The sequence below is a fragment of the Schistocerca gregaria genome, chromosome 7 (assembly GCF_023897955.1).
Source record: "Schistocerca gregaria isolate iqSchGreg1 chromosome 7, iqSchGreg1.2, whole genome shotgun sequence".
NCBI lineage: Eukaryota > Metazoa > Arthropoda > Insecta > Orthoptera > Acrididae > Schistocerca > Schistocerca gregaria.
The window spans coordinates 267,811,499-267,832,083 of NC_064926.1; the positions used below are offsets into that span (position 1 = coordinate 267,811,499).

Below are 20,585 nucleotides of genomic sequence, written 5' to 3' on the forward strand. Positions count from 1 at the left end.
CATGGAATATTTCTGTACGTAAGATGCTGCGGCCCTTTTCCTGACGTCTCGCCAAGGAAACGCACGAGCTAGCCGAATATTCCGTGACAGACGCCGGAGCGAAAGTAATCGAGCAGTCAGGCAGGCCCTCCGGGGAAATCAGGGGCGTCGGTGGAGTCTGCGGCGGCGGCGGCGGCGGCGGCGGTAGAAGCGCCGTCGACGTCTCCCGCTGACCAGGTGAGTCGGCACGGTGCCGCGACCCTCGGGCGCCCGCTCTCCGTGCCGCAGCGCCGATATGCACACTGCCGTCTCGGCGGCTAGCTGGGTTGTCCGAGCGTGGTGTTTCCGAGTCTTTTGTAGGTGTCGCAGGTAGCGCCCGACTTCCGATCAAGCGGTTTTGCACCGACCGTTTTTCGACCATGGCTGATCTGCGCCAGTCGTTCTCCAGCAACGGATGTGTTGTCACCGGCAGTCAGACAGTGCCCTCGCCGGCAGCCTACGTTTCCATGCAGATTCATAGACCTAACCTACAGTAGTTATACAGGGTGGTCCATTGATAGTGGCCCGGCCAAATATCCCAGGAAATAAGTATCAAGCGAAAAAACTACAAAAAAGCTTGAAGGGGGAAACCAGAAGGCGCTATAATTGGCCCGCTAGATGGTGCTGCCGTAGGTCAAACGGATATCAACTGTTGTCTAGGATACCGAGCAGCATACATGACCGTTGGGCTATTTGATCACAATAGCCATACATCAAGACGATATCGACCTTTTCCGCAATTAGTAAACGGTCTATTTTAACACGGGTAATGTATCACGAACAAATACCATCCGCACTGGCGGAATGTTACGTGATACCACGTACTTATACGTTTGTGACCATTACAGCGCCATCCATCATAAAGAGAAGATAGTGGTCCAAGTAAAACATTCATATTTCTTTACGTACTACACGAATAGGTAATAAAAATGGGGGTTCCTATTTTAAAAAACGCAGTTGCTAATTGTTTGACCTATGGCAGCGCCATCTAGCTGGCCAACCATAGCGCCATCTGGTTTACCCCTTCAATCTAGACAAATTTCGTTCTTTGTATTTTTTTCGTTTGACGCTTATTTCGTGAGATATTTGGCCAGGTCACGATCAATGGCCCACTCTGTATAGACTGTGAGTAGTGGAAACAATTACAACGAAAGGGAAGCCGTACTTCTCAAGATTTGTAATCTCCACCAGGTACACAGAAAACGTGGTGAGTATAGGAAGTGGTTGTACGTGAATTCCGAAGATCGTAAAAATTGCAAATGGAATCTCATCCAGCTAACGAAGCAGACGTGCTGATTCAGAAAGGAATGCATGACAGCAGGAAAGTTTTATATAATGGATTCGCAAACGGCGAGTATGCATTGATATCAGCTGTATATTTTTTGATGGATCTGGAGTCGAATCCGGATTTCCCGCCTTTCGCGAGTGGTCGCCTTTACTACTTTGGCTACCATCGCACGCCTCCTGGACCGACCCAGACTTCCACGACCTACGTTTGCTCATTTGCCGCATGCCTTACACTCGCATTATCGTGATTCTCGCGCAGGGGAAGACAAATTTTTCTTAACCGTCATTTTAGCTCGTCGAGGCATGTATATCTATGATTTGCACAATATCTATTTTCCATACAGTGTTTGCCGCGCGGGATTAGCCGAGCGGTGTTTGTACACTCCTGGAAATGGAAAAAAGAACACATTGACACCGGTGTGTCAGATCCACCATACTTGCTCCGGACACTGCGAGAGGGCTGTACAAGCAATGATCACACGCACGGCACAGCGGACACACCAGGAACCGCGGTGTTGGCCGTCGAATGGCGCTAGCTGCGCAGCATTTGTGCACCGCCGCTGTCAGTGTCAGCCAGTTTGCCGTGGCATACGGAGCTCCATCGCAGTCTTTAACACTGGTAGCATGCCGCGACAGCGTGGACGTGAACTGTATGTGCAGTTGACGGACTTTGAGCGAGGGCGTATAGTGGGCATGCGGGAGGCCGGGTGGACGTACCGCCGAATTGCTCAACACGTGGGGCGTGAGGTCTCCACAGTACATCGATGTTGTCGCCAGTGGTCGGCGGAAGGTGCACGTGCCCGTCGACCTGGGACCGGACCGCAGCGACGCACGGATGCCACTTCCCAGCAAATTAGGGACACTGTTGCTGCTGGGGTATCGGCGAGGACCATTCGCAACCGTCTCCATGAAGCTGGGCTACGGTCCCGCACACCGTTAGGCCGTCTTCCGCTCACGCCCCAGCATCGTGCAGCCCGCCTCCAGTGGTGTCGCGACAGGCGTGAATGGAGGGACGAATCTAGACATGTCGTCTTCAGCGATGAGAGTCGCTTCTGCCTTGGTGCCAATGATGGTCGTATGCGTGTTTGGCGCCGTGCAGGTAAGCGCCACAATCAGGACTGCATACAACCAAGGCACACAGGGCCAACACCCGGTATCATGGTGTGGGGAGCGATCTCCTACACTGGCCGTACACCTCTGGTGATCGTCGAGGGGACCATAGTGCACGGTACATCCAAACCGTCATCGAACCCATCGTTCTACCATTCCTAGACCGGCAAGAGAACTTGCTGTTCCAACAGGACAATGCCCGTCCGCATGTATCCCGTGCCACCCAACTTGCTCTAGAAGGTGTAAGTCAACTACCCTGGCCAGCAAGATCTCCGGATCTGTCCCCCATTGAGCATGTTTGGGACTGGATGAAGCGTCGTCTCACGCGGTCTTCACGTCCAGCACGAACGCTGGTCCAACTGAGGCGCCAGGTGGAAATGGCATGGCAAGCCGTTCCACAGGACTACATCCAGCATCTCTACGATCGTCTCTATGGGAGAATAGCAGCCTGCATTGCTGCGAAAGGTGGATATACACTGTACTAGTGCCGACATTGTGCATGCTATGTTGCCTGTGTCTATGTGCCTGTGGTTCTGTTAGTGTGATCATGTTATGTATCTGACCCCAGGAATGTGTCAATAAAGTTTCCCCTTCCTGGGACAATGAATTCACGGTGTTCTTATTTCAATTTCCAGGAGTGTATATTATAGTGCAGTACTTTCCTGACCTGCACGTATGCTGACGACAATACGTATTCACAGTTGACGAACCCATTACATAATATTTACAACAGTAATCATCGAGACAGTTACATGTTTGAAGAACACTGAAATGTAATATGCCGACACTGTATAAAACACAGGCATCACGTAAGTCATTGGTCCACATGCCTCGACAGGTAAAAATGACGATAGTAAAATAATTGTTCTATAAAATTTCGTTGTGCATCGGCATAAAATCAGTTTCTTCTTCTAATATCTCGGCTGAATACCGTCCAGGCATCTTCAGAGTGAGCCGAGGTGACTAACTCTCCTACACCTGCTCCATCCTTTTAAACTCGAGGACCGAACCACTGCTAAAGATACACAAGGCGACAGAGACGTTGATGGGCTGCAAAGAGGAAATTAAATCTATGGCTCCGCAGTCGATCTACGCGGTGATATCGATGTGTCACCGAGAGATGTACCGTCGCGACCTCTTTGTGAATTAATAACAGAAATTGCCGGATTCCATGATTTGTCTAAGCAGATGCCGCTGTGTCTATTAATGTGTTCCGTGTACTAGAGTTCTCAGTACACTCATCGTCTGCAAAGAATGGTGGCAGGTATTTGCACGTAAATGTAAATCCCCATGGGTCGGTTTTCGATACACTGCATGTCCCAAAGTTCCATCATCTTTGGGCCGTACCAAAATCTGGCACTATACCATGGTCATGGCACCTTAATAAAAAAACTTAAAGAGCTCAGTAACCTTGCTCTCAAGTGTCTTAACTTGCCCAGCCGGCGAACATTTACGTTAATCTCTACAAATGAAATCAACATTGGGCACAAGAAAAGCGGAAGAAGACCGGGAAGTTTTAAACCCATGGCTTTCCTGCCATAAGTGAGAAGCTTTCGTCAAAAATAGAACGGATCCTCAAGACACACAAAGTGAAAATTATTTTTCGCCCTCCACCAAAGACTTCAGACTTCCGTTACAGATGATTTGGTGTTTCGGAAGCCTGGTGTTTATCACATCTCCTCTGAGTGCGGCCGTTCATACATCGGACAGACGACGCGTACAGTCCAGAATAGATGCACAGAACACGGCAGGTACATCTGCGGTGGCAGAGTACTCTATTAACACTGGGCACCCTTGGTGTACGATAATGTCGAAATTTTATCCTCGACTTCAACTTTCTGGGACTCAATAGTGAAAGAAGCGATTGAAATTCGGTTGGTGTCGAATTTAATTAATAGAGATAGCGGCTTCAGCTTGGACTAATCATGGAATCCGGCAATTTCTTTAATTAAATCACAAAGACGTCGCGACGTTACAGCTCTCCGTGACACATCGATATCACCGTCTAAATCGACAGCGCAGCCATAGAATTAATTTTCATGCATATGTTACATCTCTTTGACGCCTATCAACGTCTCCGGCGCCTTTGGCTGCACACACAGCGGTTCGGTCCTCGAGTTTAAAAGGACGGTGCAAGTGCTGGAGCGTTAGTCACCTCGGCTCACTCTGGAGATGCCTGGACGGTATTCAGGCGAAGTATTTGAAGAAGAAACTGAATTTACGCGGCTGCACGCCCAAAACTTTATGGAACAGTCTTTAAGCCTCGAAAACATGAAGATGTACAATAAAAAAGTTGTCTCTTCCTGTACAGGAATCACTCACTTCGAAAAAAACACTAATGCCATACTAGTCGCTTGCCTAAATGTCGCTGCTTATATCCCCGCATCGGAGTTGCGTTACGTTGGATATACGCTGCGGCAGCGCGAAATAGAAACTTATACTGTATTGTGATACTGAAAGACCTCACAACACTCAACAGTTCTAAATACCCTTAGTTTCTGCACTTCGCATCATTAGACGCCAATATCAGGAGAAAAAGTCACGTAAGTTGAAGACTTTTGCGTAACAGAGCTGTAGCTGTATCAGTTAGAACTGAAAATTGTAATTCGCTAATTCAAGATGTGTGAAAGCCCGAACCGCGTGTTAGGTTAAATAAAAATACATAACAAAGTGGCTGGATGCTGTATTTTTTAAAGTAATATAGCACACAATCGCAGAGTTCAACAATTGAAATGAATGAATTACTGTTTCCCAAATACATTTGAAGTTACTGTCACATTAACTCACTATTGTTACCTGCCTGGGTGTTCTGTACGTCGAAGAAGAAATAATGGAAATAAAAGAAAGGTTTAGGAGTGAAATTAAAATTGAAGGTAAAAGGATATCAGCGCTATAGTTAGCTTATAACATTGTTTTCCTGAGTGAAAATGAAGAAGAACCACATGATCTTCTGAATGGAATGAATGATCTAATGAGTACATCTTATAGACTACAGCGCCGCCTAGGCATAACAGAGTCATAAAAACGTCTGCCTTTGGAAGTAATATCAAGTTGAAATATGTTCGTCGTTGCTGAGTGCCACTTCTTCAATGGCTTTTGAACAGAAAGGCTTATATTTGACCGTACTCCGCGACACGCAGGTACTAGGGTGGAGTAGTAAGTACCATACAAGCGAAACGAAATTTTTTATACTTACGTTAAATTTTACGTGTGCTAGGAGATATAATGAGTGTGGTTATACTCAAACTTTCTGTTAGTGCACACAAAAAATATGTGCCACAGAGAAATATGATAGCATCAACCCGGAGTCTCCAGCTTGACTTCACTTTCATTGCAGCAACTATCAAATCGTCTATAATTACATTAAACAAAATAATTGTAAGAGTAAATAAGTTATCTCATTTTCAGAGTAGCTTATCGACAGTTAAACTAATTACAGAATACTGATTTATATGAGTTGTAAATAAATTTTAGCTTTCCCCGGGTATTGTTTGCGGTTGGTCTTAATGATGAACAGGAAAATTTCTGTGGATTAATCTAATGAGTGGACTGGCGTGAGATGTGTGTGGAATGTATCCTGATAGTGGGAAAGACGCCAAATCTCTAGCGAATTTTATTTACTGAAGACATACATGATGTGCCAGATGAAAATTCACTCGGTATACTTTGCTCTGCTCTGGGAGGAGACCAAGTGGATATTATAACAAACAGAATATTAGTACACTTTATTATAACATAGATGAGGAGAATTACTTAACTTCGTGCAATCCATTTCTACAATAATGTCATGAGTATTTACAACTGTCTCTGATACAGACAAAATAGGTCTCTCGCTCAGAGTACATTCAACAATAATTTTCACTTAAGTTTTCTGCCAAATAAACTGATGACTAGAAAACGATTCTGTCGTCTTAGCTGATGGTCGCGGTCTGTCAGAGCGGTCATGTGCTCGACCGTAAGTAGAATGGCCCTAGCAGCGGTATGAAGAAACTCTGCTGGGCGTGGTTACGCCGGCGTCACTGTTTCGTCGACCTGGCTTGCTGCGATCATCTTTTTTTTTTTTGTGGTTGCGTTGCGAGGTACCATCCTTGCTTTGGCAGCTCGACCTTCAGACGACATCACATTTGAGTTGACAGAAGTGTAAATTTGTGTTCTCCTGAACCCACTGCTCAACCGTAATACGTTTAGTAGATGCTTCTGAGGAACCAAATGTTAAACAGTGTCCATCACTTGGAGTCCAAGAAAATTTCTAAATTATCCTCCCAAGAATGTTACTTGCAGAAAACATGTAGTCGTCTCACATTGGAGGAGATGCTAGTTTCGTGGACTTAAACACCCCTCGTCATTATTTGCTTCTCATGTGCTGAATATCTTGGAAATACACTTCAACCAACTCCTTCTCCCAGACAATGAGATCGGCCAAGATATTTATCCGTTCTACCAACTTTAACTCTTCCCCAACCCACTCCACTCCACATCAGGTCTCTTGTCCTTTTCCCACTCCTTCCGTACCCATCCTTTTTCTCTTGTAGCCACTACCCTACCCATACACCACACTACCCCACACTCTCTGTCTTTCCCATCGACTGTATTTCGCGCTACCCACCTCAAATCCTACCTGCCGTCTTCAAAATTTTCCCACCTAACAGACCAGCATCTTTTTATTCCCACCCCTCAAGCCCATGGAACATACTTTCTCCCTCGACAATGCTTGTCACCCTCTTCATATCCTTCAGATTTTAAGTGCAGTGCTTCATTGGTCTTACGTTGTTGTTTTTTTTTTCTTTTAAATCAGAAGAATTTCAACTTCCTACAATTTTCCTTCCTTTATCTTACAGTTCTTGATTTTTAGTTGAAAGTATAAAATCAGCTCCGTATTTAGTTTCTAATTGCCCCCAAAAAATTATAAAAAAATTTGATTGAAGAGTGGAATATTGCACTGTTGGCAGCACACCCTCGTTCATATAACGATAAAGGAAAAAAAGGAAACATCATCACAAGTCTCAAATCTAGTAACTACACTGCAACAGAAATTTTACTTTCTTTGCAGGGCTACACAACAGAATGAAATGTCAATGTGAAAAATGAGTTTAACCTCAGAAAGTGGGCCAACAAGCCCGTTAAAGTTGAAAAACTACCTCTTTCATAGCTAAGACGAGAATTTATAGGGTAGTAAAACTGGTATTACACATTCATTGAGTAGTAAAGCAAGCTATACGATTACATAGTGGAAAATATGCCCCGCCGAAGAGGAGAAGGGCCTGAAGGCGAGACAGCAGTGCAGGAGCGAGTAGGTGGGATGAATGGCGGCGCCGTGTAGCGAGCCGTGGGTGAGTGAGTGAGTGGTAAGGTCAGCCGCGGAGCAGCGCGGGGGTCGCTGCATAAGCTGGCTCCGGCCACGGAGGGGCGGCTGGACGGACGTTTTAATGCTCCTCCTTAATGTCCGCACGCCGCGCTCGCCGCAGTAATCAATCACGTGGCGGGCTGTGTGCTCTTGAAGGCGGCGGCCGTGTTGCGGAGCAGAGCCGGCGAGGGGGGCAGCCTGTAGCGGGGAGCCACAGCGTCGGCCGCACACGGCTATCCCACGAGAGGCACGGGCTGTTCACTTAGACATACGCGAGTGGCCCACGAGTTTCGATGCGGGTATAGCCAGGACCAACAGAATTACTTCAGAACAAGACTACCTCTTCGACACTTATGAGGAGGCTGTCCTGAAGTCTAAAACCTTGGATATTCGGCGATCACGGACCCTGAACATCAGGTAACCTTGTGCTCTTCGCATCCACCTCTAGTGGGTACCCAGCTGCTGAAGGTCCTTCTCTCAGCTGATCACCCCATTACTTCCTTGTCTTCCAATTGGACGAGTTCCCTCATGTTTTCCCATAACCCCAGCATTGGCCCGGCACGTTCCTGGCCTCCTGGCAATGTACCGTGCCAGTCTTATTCTCCGCACTTCTGACGACCACAGACGTTACAGTTCGTGCACTGATCTTACAGTGTTCTTCCACATCTGGCCATCTTGCGCACCTTATTCCATCTCTCATTGACACCTAATAGCTGAAGTTCCTTCGTTAGTTAACCCTCCCATCCTTTCTTGGCCTTCCAAATAGACGATTTGCATGAGGTTTTCCCACAAAAATAGGTTTAGCTTGGAAAATTTCTGGTCTCCTGGCAATGTGCTCTACCAGACTTATTCTCCGCGCTTTCATTTTCTGCACGATCTTCGGTTGTTTCATTAAGCTGTGTAGTTGCTGGTTCTTTCTATGTATCCAAGTGTTACTTGGAAGCAGGCTGTTTAGGTTTTTATGTTGGAACGCCATGCAGCGGTCTGTATGAAAATCACTGGCTGTGCTGTGTGCAGCCTGTGGCTCCTTGTCATTGTTGTAATATTCGCTATTGTTGTGTTGGGCAGTTGGATGTGAACAGCGCATACCGTTGCGCAGTTGGAGGTCAGCCGCCAGCAGTGGTGGCTGTGGGGAGAGAAATGGAGGAGTTTTGAGATCGGACGATCTGGACGTGTGTCCGTCACAAAAACGAAATTTGTAAGACTGGATGTCATGAACTGATATATGACTTTTGAACAGTATTAAGGTTAATAGCATTGTTTGTTCTCTATCAAAATCTTTCATTTGCTAACTATGCCTACCAGTAGTTAGTGCCTTCAGTAGTTAGAATCTTTTATTTAGCTGGCTGTATTGGCGCTCGCTGTATTGGTGTAGTTCGAGTAACGTAGATTTTTGTGAGGTAAGTGATTCGTGAAAGGTATAGGTTATTGTTTGTTACGGCCATTCTCTTGTAGGGATTATTGAAAGTCACATTCCGTTGCGCTAAAAATTTTGTGTGTCAGTTTAGTGATGATCAGTATAAATAAAGAGAGAAATGTGTGAGTACGTTCAGTTTTGCTCAGCTGTTTGAAAATCAAATAACGTAACAGGTTTACCAGCACAGTAATTCATAAATTTTTGTAAGGGGACGTTTCAATCTTTCTCATGATTTTCCGTTCAAAGAGCAATAGGTTCTCTTGATATTTTGTGTGGTGTTTAACGTTTTTTCCCCACACAACAACACCGTTACTACCACTGCAGTACTGGCGTTTTGGATGACATTATCTACTTCGAACAGAAGAAAGTCTTACACCCATTTACAACGCTGATTGATTTCTAGTTTTCGGTTACTATGTCTTGGACCAGGTACAAAGGTGTTTCATGTTTTCGACTCTGATTATATTCCATATTCCAGCCAGTAAACAGGCATTTTTAGGGTCTTCTCTGGCTACTTCTGTCATTTCGGAAGTTTCCAAATTAATGTTCAGTCCTAACTGCGCGTTGCTACCAGATAAATAGGTTTCCGAACTGAGATATGACACAATGGAAAATATTTTGTAATCGGATAGCCGTCACCAGATATGGGTTGCACCGGCATTGCCGTCTGCACTGCGCAAAAAAAAAAAAAAAAAAAAAAAAAAAGTCTTTCAACGCTTAGTGTAGAGCTCAGCGAAAAGCGGAATGCATAAGATATTAAAACCGTCATGGGTATCTATGTCCGGCTGGTATAGACAGTGCGACAACAGCATTAATAGAGGACGAATGACCAAATCATCCAATTTTCCAATGCATGGTTTTTACAAAGAATCCCAAAAGCTACCAGAAATGACCGGTGCAGATATCGAGGGGGAGTACTGCACAATACGCAGTGAACAGCGGTGCCGGAACAAGCTGAGTTTTCGGTCATTAACGTCAACTCATAATGTGCTGTCGACACCTCTGTTCCAGCTGCGCCTCTATCATATGAATTAAAAACATACAGGAATGAGGAGGTTTAAAATATAATTGAAAAGCCGAACAATTTTGACATTGTACTCTAATAAGAAAAACTATGTAAGATTTTAATTGGAATTTATACAAGACTGAAGCTTAATGGTTGTGGTATCTTATCAAGATAACGCACGAAAGACGACTCTAACAAGATTATTCCAAAAATCAGAAGAACAAAGCTGGCGGACGAGTGAAATTATTCCAGTGTTTACATTTATCTTGTACACATAAGGGTTTAACGATCGATACAGCAAAGTAAGAGTGTAAATTCAGAGTAAGTGCACAGATACATCGTTTACACAGTTATTCTATGAACATTTCATACGTGGAAATTCTAGTAGACAAAATGTATTAGCACGCCGTCTTACTGGAATTCTTTGCTAAGTCCTCTACGGTCCCTGCCGTCTCTTCGACTACGCTATGGTTTGCAATGTGGTCTGCATATCCCAATAGCTATATTCTTCCATTTAGCTTCACCCCTTTACCTTCCCTTTTCATTTCCGGAATTACTTTCTCCAGGACCAAATTAGAAACCAATAGTGAAGTGGCATTACTTTGTGTCACACGCGCTCTGACGCTGAATTCCTAGGATAGGTTCCTTTGTGACTCCACACATTCACCAAGTTAATTAATTTCCTTGGTGTGTCACGCTTCCTCACTATGTGGCACTTAGCTAATGTGTGTAAATCATCATAAGGCTTTGATAAATCTACAAACTTTACCGGGAATCTATGACTGAGCTGTATTTCCAGCACTTGCCCCAGAATTGCCTCACGGTGAAAACTTGTTCCGTGGTTGATCTGCCTGCCGGAAAGCCTGCCTGGTCTCTTCCAACAATAGCTTCAGTAAAAGAAGAATTATTAATGATAACACGTTTTACAGTACACTTAGTAAAGAAATACCTCTGTAATTACTACAGTTCCTTTTATTATTCCTTTTATGCAGTGGGGATAATGGTACCTGACAATTTTGGGATCTCCTCCTCTCCTATACTTCACTTATCAGGTTGTATATCTCATTCTGAGATGTTCCGCCTCCCGCCTTAAACATCTCTGTTGTTATCCTATCTTCCTGGAATTTCATTTTCTTAATTGCTCTATTTATCTCCGGTGGGGGTACTTTAATTTCTTCTTTTCTACATCTTCCGCCAGTCTTCATTTTGGAAGACATTTTCAGGATCTTTATCACTCAGCCGCTGCTCAAAATATTCCCTCCACCTGTCCATAATTGTTTGCTTGTCCGTTATCGTAGTTCCATCCTTGTCATTAATACCTAACGCACCGTTTCTTTGGCAGTTCCTTACATGTTTGAACATTTGAAAACATTTTCTGCTGTCAGATATTTTTATTTGACCTCTCTGGTTCTTCAAACATGTTGGTCATGAAGTTTCTTTCTCAGAATCTTGTTTGCTTCTGTTTTTTTGTTCTTGTCTGCTTCGTGCTTTTCTGCACAATTACTGTCCAGCATACGTATTCCCATAGTTTTGTTCCTGGCCGTCATAGCTTGGTTCCTGGCTTTTTTCTTCTAGAATTTCCTTCGCTGCTTTAGTTACAGCGGTCATTATACGTTTCCATTAATCATTAACACGTCTTTCATTAGTGCGTCTTTAATTGATGCCAGAACGTCAGATTTGTTATAGACTCTCATATTATACTGGTGACGTAAATCTAAATCCTTAAGCCTCTGAACGTCATATGTATCTTGCCCATGTTGTTCCTCTTTCTTTTACATACGTCAAAAAAAGTTTTCCATCGTCTCAGTTCCGAGACTTCCGCAAATTGTACAGAGAATTGGAGTAGAGATCAACATAAACATCATTTCCGTCCTTTTTATTACTCACGAAAGCCACCCAATGCATTTGTACCAACATACAGCGAGACCTTCAGTGGTGATGGTACAGATTTCTGTACACACCGGTACCTCTAATACCCAGTAGCACGTCCTCTTGCATTGATGCATGCCTGTATTCGCCGCGACATACTATCCACAAGTTCATTAAGGCACTGATGGTCCAAATTGTCCCACTCCTCAACGGCGATTCGATGTAGATCCTTCAGAGTGGTTGATGGGTCACGTCGTCCATAAACAGCCCATTTCAGTTTATCCCAGGAATTTTCGATAGGTTTCACGTCTGGAGAATATGCTGTCTACTCTAGTCGAGCAATAAAGCTATCCTGAAGGAAGTCATTCACAAGATGTGTACGATGAGGGCGCGGATTGTCGTCCATGAAGACGAATTCCTCGCCAATATGCTGCCGATATGGTTGTACTATTGGTCGGAGGATGCCATTCACGTATCGCACAGCCGTTACGGCGCCTTCCATGACCACCAGCGGCGCACGTTGGCCCTCGCATAGTGCCACCCCAAAACAGCAGGGTACCTCCACCTTGCTGCACTCGCTGGATAATGTGTCTAAGGCGTTCAGCGTGACTGGATTGCCGCCTCCGACGATTGTCTGATTCAAGGCATTTGCGACACTCATCGGTGAAGAAAACGTGATGCCAGTCTCGAGTGATCCATTCGGCATGTTGTTGAGCCGATTTGTACCGCACTTTATGGTGTCGTAGTTGCAGCGATGGATCTCGCCATGGACGTCGGGAGTGAAGTTGGCATCATGCAGCCTATTGCGCACTGTTTTAGTCGTAACACGGGGTCCTGTGGCTGCATGTGAAGCATTATGCAACATGGTGGCGTTGCTGTCAGGGTTCCTCCGAGACACAGTCAGCCCTCAGGCATGTCATCGACAGTTCTTGTCTCTCTATCTCCTCCATGTCTGAATAACATCGCTGTGGTTCACTCCGAGACGCCTGGACCCTTGCCTTATAGAGAGCCCTTCCTATCAAAAAGTTACAATGCGGTCGATATCGAACAGCAGTATTGACCGTCAAGGCATGGTTGAACTGCTGACAACATGAGCCGTGTACCTCCATCCTGGTGAAATGACTGGAACTGATCGGCTGTCGGACCCCCTCCTTCTAGCAGGCGCTGCTCATGCATTACAATTTCCGCCCCTCCTGTTCTATGTATGCTTCTAACATTCTATGTGCCGACTCGTAAACCAAGAAGTCTAGCCGTTTTCATCCCGCGTGTTTCCACCCTTTTCTGAGACACACTTCTGAGCTTTAACCCTGCATAGTTATTTTTTTAAAGTTTTGTGTAAGTCTGAGGGCTTTAGTATCCCTTGTCGTTGTATGTAAAACCGTCCAGCCCATAGAAATGCATAATTCAATTTTTTGTTTTACGTCAGTCCGAAGGATTTCACACACCTGGTCGTTGAATATAAAACCTATTAGGCTTCAAAACTGCGTAGTTTTTGGTGTTTAACATAAGTCTGCATGCTTTTGCAGGCCTCGTCAGTGAATGTAAAATCTCTTAGGTTGTTTTGCGGCGTCATGTTTCTGTTTAGATATCTTTTTCGGGGTTGACGTTTAAACCCGTCAGCTTGGATCTTCTTCAGGACCCAAGGCTTCAGCTAGTCACCACAAGATTCTGAAGAAGACTCCATCATAGGGGTTTCTTAAGAAGATATCTGTAGAGACACGTGACGTGGCCCAACAATCTGAATTGTTTTACATTCAGTTTTTAGTTTGCTTTAAGGTAAGTTACGTGTCTAAAGTCCTGCTACACATTGAAATCCCCAATCCAAATCAAGCGTAGATCCAAGAGAAGGGGTAGGGTCCTAGGGTCCAAATTAGCATGTAAACTGTTTTAAAAAAAGAGGGGAACAAAAAATTCCAAACTGTGTATAATACGTTTTTCAATTTCTCGTGTGAAGGCTAACCAACATGGATGCGGTTGCAGAATGACCGGCTGCCGTACCTACCGCCGGAAAAAAAATCAGTGTCTTTGAATGCACAGGTAGAGCCAGCAAACCACAGGAAATTGAGTAAGGCAGGACTGAAAGAGAAACGGCCTTCTCTAAGGTAAAAAAAAATTCAGGAAGTTCTTAGACGAAAACGACTCCAAGAAATGTCATTCATCTCATTTACAAGCTCTAGAAGAAATAATCTGCACACCTGCACTCACAGTTATACCACTAACTGAAATAGTGATTATATTTGGTTCACACTTTTCATTTTATATCGTTAAAATTATTATTCTTCTAAGTTACGTTAAAGCAATGTAGTAGGCAGTAAAGTAAACTATTTATTATTTTCATAGTAAAAAGGTTAAGATATTTTAATGTTATACTTATTAAGTCATGGGAAATTGTGGTATGCTATGAGTAGGAGTCACAGTATATTATATTCGGGGAGGTGATATGGGGAAGAAGGATACTGATAACGCATCCCTGGATACGTGCGTACTCCACAGTAGGCGCAAAATTATGGCACAGCGCACTGATATAGTGGAGTATTGAGCAATAACCCTTCCTCTGCATTTTAATCAAACAACGCTGCAACAAACAACGTCGATTTCTTGGAGGTGTACGTTAACACACAATGGATACGTGGCGCAGATGGCTTCAGATGCGAAAAACAACGAAAGAAGTGGGAGGCCGTCTCGCTGTGAAGAATTGGCAATTGCAGTGGTGTCCGAAGATCGGCGAATCGCAATCGGGACTAAAGTGAAATAGCTGAAAATCTATGACAAATTGGATTTATTAATTTTGCTAGACATTTTGGACGAAGTTCACACCTGCTGAATTCAGCGGTTGCACACACCCCTTGAAGAGCCTGGAAAAGTGCTTCAGCAGCTGCAGTGTTGCAGCTCTGTCGGTACAGATGACATCTTTAGACAACTCACACCACTGTAACGTTCCCGATTTTGTGGGAAAAGAAGAACTGCGCAGTAGTCAACTTTTCCTCTGGCTGCACATTTTGTTTTGGCTATACTCTAGTTACAGCGCTGTGGTGTAGCGCTATCGGTTTGTACTAGCACTGTACACGTGTACCTGAAAACAAAAAGTTAATTACAAAACTTTATTTGTTAGAAGAGGTGTTTTATACTTTATGACTACCCAGCACATTGAAGCTCACCCTCTGTATTACTAAGCGATTACCGTAGGCCCAGAAATTCAATGCCAGATGCATGCTGCCTGTCTAACGGGTTACAGGGGTAGAAAAATTTTATTTCCCATATTTCGCAAAATTACTCACCGAACTTCCAAATTTAACATTCTGTCATAATCTACTTATTCAAACTGAATTGTTGGATGGAGTACGTTATGTATTTAAATGGTTCCTGTATCTGACATACGTTAATTAATTCTCAAATACGAAACTAGGAATCCAATGAATACTAAATGAAACGAAGTGATCAATTACTTCACTTTATTCCAATGAAGTTATTAGTAATAACAATTGCAATACTATTATATTAAGACATGAACAAATCTAACCAAAGGTTCAGGGGAAAGAGTCTAGTAATAGCACAAATAAAGTATTTTCTGTTGCAGAACTGCACTGTGATTTTCGTGATAGCACTACAGAAGGGAATTTGTGGCACCTGAAGTTGGAGTTTAAGGCTGGCTGTTCACTAACTAAATGCAAATCTTCAAAGTGGACCTTGAAGTACTACTCATATTGTGGTTGCACCTGGACCTCACCACGGTAAACTGCATGTGGTGATTGAAATGGTTGCAGAAACAGTCGCTGGCAGCACCAACGGCTTTCACCAACAGCGAAGTGCAGATCAACGCGATATAATTCTAAAAACCACATAGGTGAATATAGGCTACAGAAATACAAATTACATTAACAAGAATCGCCACAAAATTAACAAAATTAAGGGGTCACGATTACAAACGCAAAAAAATCCATCATAAGGTACCAAAGTTTTGTCCCAAAAAACTTCCCAGAGGGACTAGGTCTTAAATAACTGGTAAGGGGTATAAAAATATAATAATTAACGTCTCCTAAAGCAGTTTAGGACAACTTGACTCCAAAACTGCACGACCAAGTGCCTCCTTGCAACAGAATAGAACAAGTAAAAGCTTATGATTACGTTTACCCCTCCATGGGAACATTTAATGACTGGGTGGTACAAGGGTGTTCCCTGGCACCTAGAACGTAGTTTCACAACACACATATTAATACATGGAATTCGCTTTTAAATAATTAAATGATTTTCTTTTTTTTTCGTCATCGGTATTCTGACTGGTTTGATGAGGCCCCCACGAATTCCTCTCCTGTGTCAACCTCTTCATCCCAGAGTAGCACTTGCAACCTACGTCCTCAATTGTTTGCTGTATGTATTCCAATCTCGGTCTTCCTCTACAGTTTTTGCCCTCTACAGCTTCACCTTCAGCTTGCGACGTCGGCACATATATCTGAACTAGCGTTGTCGATTCAGATAAGAACAACACAACCAATACTGTTCACAGTAACACCTATCTATTCATAACGAATCCAAATGCCGGCCGCGGTGGTCTAGCGGTTCTAGACGCTCAGTCCGGAACCGCGCGATTGCTACGGTCGCAGGTTCGAACCCAGCCTCGGGCATGGATGTGTGTGATGTCCTTAGGTTAGTTAGGTTTAAGTAGTTCTAAGTTCTAGGGGACTGATGACCACAGATGTTAGTCCCATAGTGCTCAGAGCCATTTGAAACATTTGAACGAATCCTAATCCTGTTGTATCCTGCTGATGTTGAATTACCCTATACTCATCTCACCAGAAATTCTTGTCTTCTCTCCACTTCTCTTCACTGACCCCTGCTATTTCTAGATTGAGCGTTTGCATTTCCCTTTTCAGGTTTTCTATTTTCCCTACCATGTTTAAGCTTCTGACATTCCAAACCCCAACTCGTTGAACGATATCAAAATGGTGCAAATGGCTCTGAGCACTACGGGACTTAACACCTGTGGTCATCTGTCCCCTAGAACATAGAACTACTTAAACCTAACTAACCTAAGGACATCACACACATCCATGCCCGAGGCAGGATTCGAACCTGCGACCGTAGTGGTCGAGCGCTTCCAGACTGTAGCGCCTAGAACCGCTAGGCCACTCCGGCCGGCTGAACGTTATCCTTCCGTTGATTATTCAGTCTTGTTCTTTTGATGACCTACCCCTTGGCGGTCCCCTCCCGGAGATCCGAATGAAGGACTATTCCGGATGGTAACCTCCACCTCAGCAGTCCCCTCCCGGAGATCCGAATGGGTGACAATCCCAGAATCTTTTGCCAATTGAGAGATCATCATGATATATCTTCAATTACAGGCCACATTTCCTGTAGATATACGTTACGTGTCTTTAATGCAGTGGTTTCCTTTGCCTTCTGCATCCTCATGCCGTTAATCTTTGCTGACTCTTCCGTCTTTAGGAGCCGTTTCCCACCCCAAGGACAAAAGAGTGCCCTGAACCTCTGTCCGCTCCTCCACCCTCTTTGTCAAGCCTGTTGGCAGAATGACGGGTGAGTTTTTATCCCGGAAGTCTTCGGCCGCAAATGCTGATTGTGAATCAAAATTTAAGCAGCTGCGGCATTCGAAACCGGGACCGAAGATATTTTCATTATGAATCAGAGACGCTACCGCTTTTTTTCCATGTTTTTTGATATAGTACGTTGCGTTTGGTCTGGGCGGACGTCACAAGACATCCGATCAATTTGATCTTTGATTCCTTGATTCGGTTTTTTTATTACAGAGAGCACGTAGCCCTCTGACCAAGCCCGCTACGCTACCGTGCCGGCTACCGCTAGATCACGGGTGCAAACCTCTCAAAACTGCAAAAAGTCTCTGACTAGGGAACAGGAATTATGGCACACAGCTCATGACCAAGTTAATAACATTGAGTAAAGAACTACTTTAAACACTAAAGGTCAAACAGTAAACTGCCCTACACCCTAGGCGAAAGTTAAGTATCGCTAGCAAACCTCTGAATTTCAAAGAGCTGCACGATTTATGGCCTTGGTAATCACAGCAAGTAAAGGTCTCAGTGGCACACTTTACCGCCAACGAAGGTTTAGTCACTGACTTACACCAAAAATTCCCACCAATTAAATTAACGCAAAGATACAACACTGTTGCTGCCACGATTAATCACAATAAATTTAAATGTTCCAGTGATCCATAAGGCACCAACAGCAGAGGACCAATTTGAGAGAGCGAGCAATACTGACTGCAAATTTTCCAGGAATGGTCCCTGCATAGAGGGAAAACGGTGAGGGCAAGACCGCAAGCGTTCAAGTCAGCACAACATGGATAAACATTGAACTACAAATCCTCTGAAAGCCGGAGAAGGACACCGTTGATACCATAATGTGATTGCCACTACCCTTTGAAATGACAAGTCAATCTGGGCACAAACAGAAATGACCGCCGAAAGAACCAATGTGCGGGAAAAAGTCACGTGTGATACTTTTACGCTACGCCTCTCCAGCTCGTTCTCACCACACAAACACTCTGAGCCAGTGATCATCTACGAAAACTGCAAGTAAAATAGCGCAGTCTGCCGAGGCGCCAATGGAAGAAGGAAATAAGGACATAAAATAAACTGGAGCCGCCGCGGTTCCATAGTGAGAATTACTGATTTGGAAGGATTTCCTTTCAAGTGTCATTTGGTATAAAACTCACGAAGAGAGTGTAGATCACTATTCAGGGTCGCTCCTAACTGTTCAAACGACTGATTTTGTGGCAGTTGCTAAATCGTCTTCCACATCATATAATTTGTCATTCTTATCCAGAAGAGAAATTGGCCAACAGTTCGTCGGACCGTCTGCTGGTTTTCACAGTTTAAATATTGCAGTCACGTTGGCCTCCTTCCATATGTTTGATAGTTTTATGGAGTCAAGTATTTCCACAAATAATATAGCCAACCGTATTTTGATCTTTGTCTCCTAATGCTTTTAAATATTCCGGTAGTAAACAAACCACATATGCCTTATGGTTTTTCACTTGTTTCAGAGCAGCATCTATTTCGCCAACATCAATACTAAGTTCACTTTCTGTTTTCCAGAAATTTTCTTAACAACTATTCATCTTTCTACTCATTTCTTCATGCCTGAACTGCTAATTTTTATTTATGATGTGTTCTCAAGTGTGGAAGCAACATGGTTTGGCGAGAAACAGGTAGTCAAGTTTTCATACAGTTTAATTATCAGAGATTCCTAGTAAATTCTATCCCTTAAGACACGAAAGTGTTAAAAGATGTCACTGTCTCCTGACACATTCTTCGTCATTCTTGATTGAAGAGCTTGATTATTCGCTTAGCAATTTCACTTGCATCAGTTCCTGAAAAGTAAGCACATAGATTCTCTCATTCTATTGACCAGCATGGGATGCACGCTTTCCTTCGTCCACAAGGGAAGGATTCTTGTACTGCTGCTGTCATTAGTAGCCCGGTAATCTATTTAGTTTTGTGATGTCTATAATTTGCAGAGTTAGGCTAACGTAGATTGTCACTGGCAAGTATCAGCTTTTAGAAAAGCCCTCTAGTACCCTTCTTGACGTCTGAAAGCTACTACCATTTCTTTCACGTATAGTGAAGCATAAATTGTTGTTGTTGTTGTTGTTGTCTTCAGTCCTGAGACTGGTTTGATGCAGCTCTCCATGCTACTCTATCCTGTGTAAGCTGCTTCATCTCCCAGTACCTACTGCAACCTACATCCTTCTGAATCTGCTTAGTGTACTCATCTCTCGGTCTCCCTCTACGATTTTTACCCTCCACGCTGGCCTCAAATGCTAAATTTGTGATCCGTTGTTGCCTTAAAACATGTCCTACCAACCGATCCCTTCTTCTAGTCAAGTTGTGCCACAAACTTCTCTTCTCCCCAATCCTATTCAATACCTCCTCATTAGTTATGTGATCTATCCACCTTATCTTCAGTATTATTCTATAGCACCACATTTCGAAAGCTTCTATTCTCTTCTTGTCCAGACAAGTTATCGTCCACGTTTCACTTCCATACATGGCTACACTCCAAACAAATACTTTCAGAAACGACTTCCTGATACATAAATCTATATTCGATGTTAACACATTTCTCTTCTTCAGAAACGCTTTCCTTGCCATTGCCAGTCTACATATTATATCCTCTCTACTTCGACCATCATCAGTTATTTTACTTCCTAAATAGCAAAACTCCTTTACTACTGTAAGTGTCTCATTTAATAATCTAATTCCCTCAGCATCACCCGATTTAATTTGACTGCATTTCATTATCCTCGTTTTGGTTTTGTTGATGTTCATCTTATATCCTCCTTTCAAGACACTCTCCATTCCGTTCAACTGCTCTTCCAAGTCCTTTGCCGTATCTGACAGAATTACAATGTCATCGGCGAACCTCAAAGTTTTTACTTCTTTTCCATGAATTTTAATACCTACTCCAAATTTTTCTTTTGTTTCCTTTACTGCTTGCTCAATATACAGATTGAATAACATCGGGGGGAGGCTACAACCCTGTCTCACTCCTTTCCC

General features: G+C 43.7%; 1 protein-coding gene across 1 annotated transcript in view; it reads right to left on the reverse strand.

Moving 5' to 3' along the window:
* Nucleotides 1-7,627: 7,627 nt before the first annotated feature.
* LOC126282368 (uncharacterized) overlaps nt 7,628-20,585 on the reverse strand; it is a 67,169-nt gene continuing 54,211 nt past the window's right edge. The window contains exon 4 of the mRNA XM_049982027.1: nt 7,628-7,957. Within this exon, the coding sequence (XP_049837984.1) occupies nt 7,628-7,957 (330 nt within the window). The remainder of the gene's footprint in view (nt 7,958-20,585) is intronic.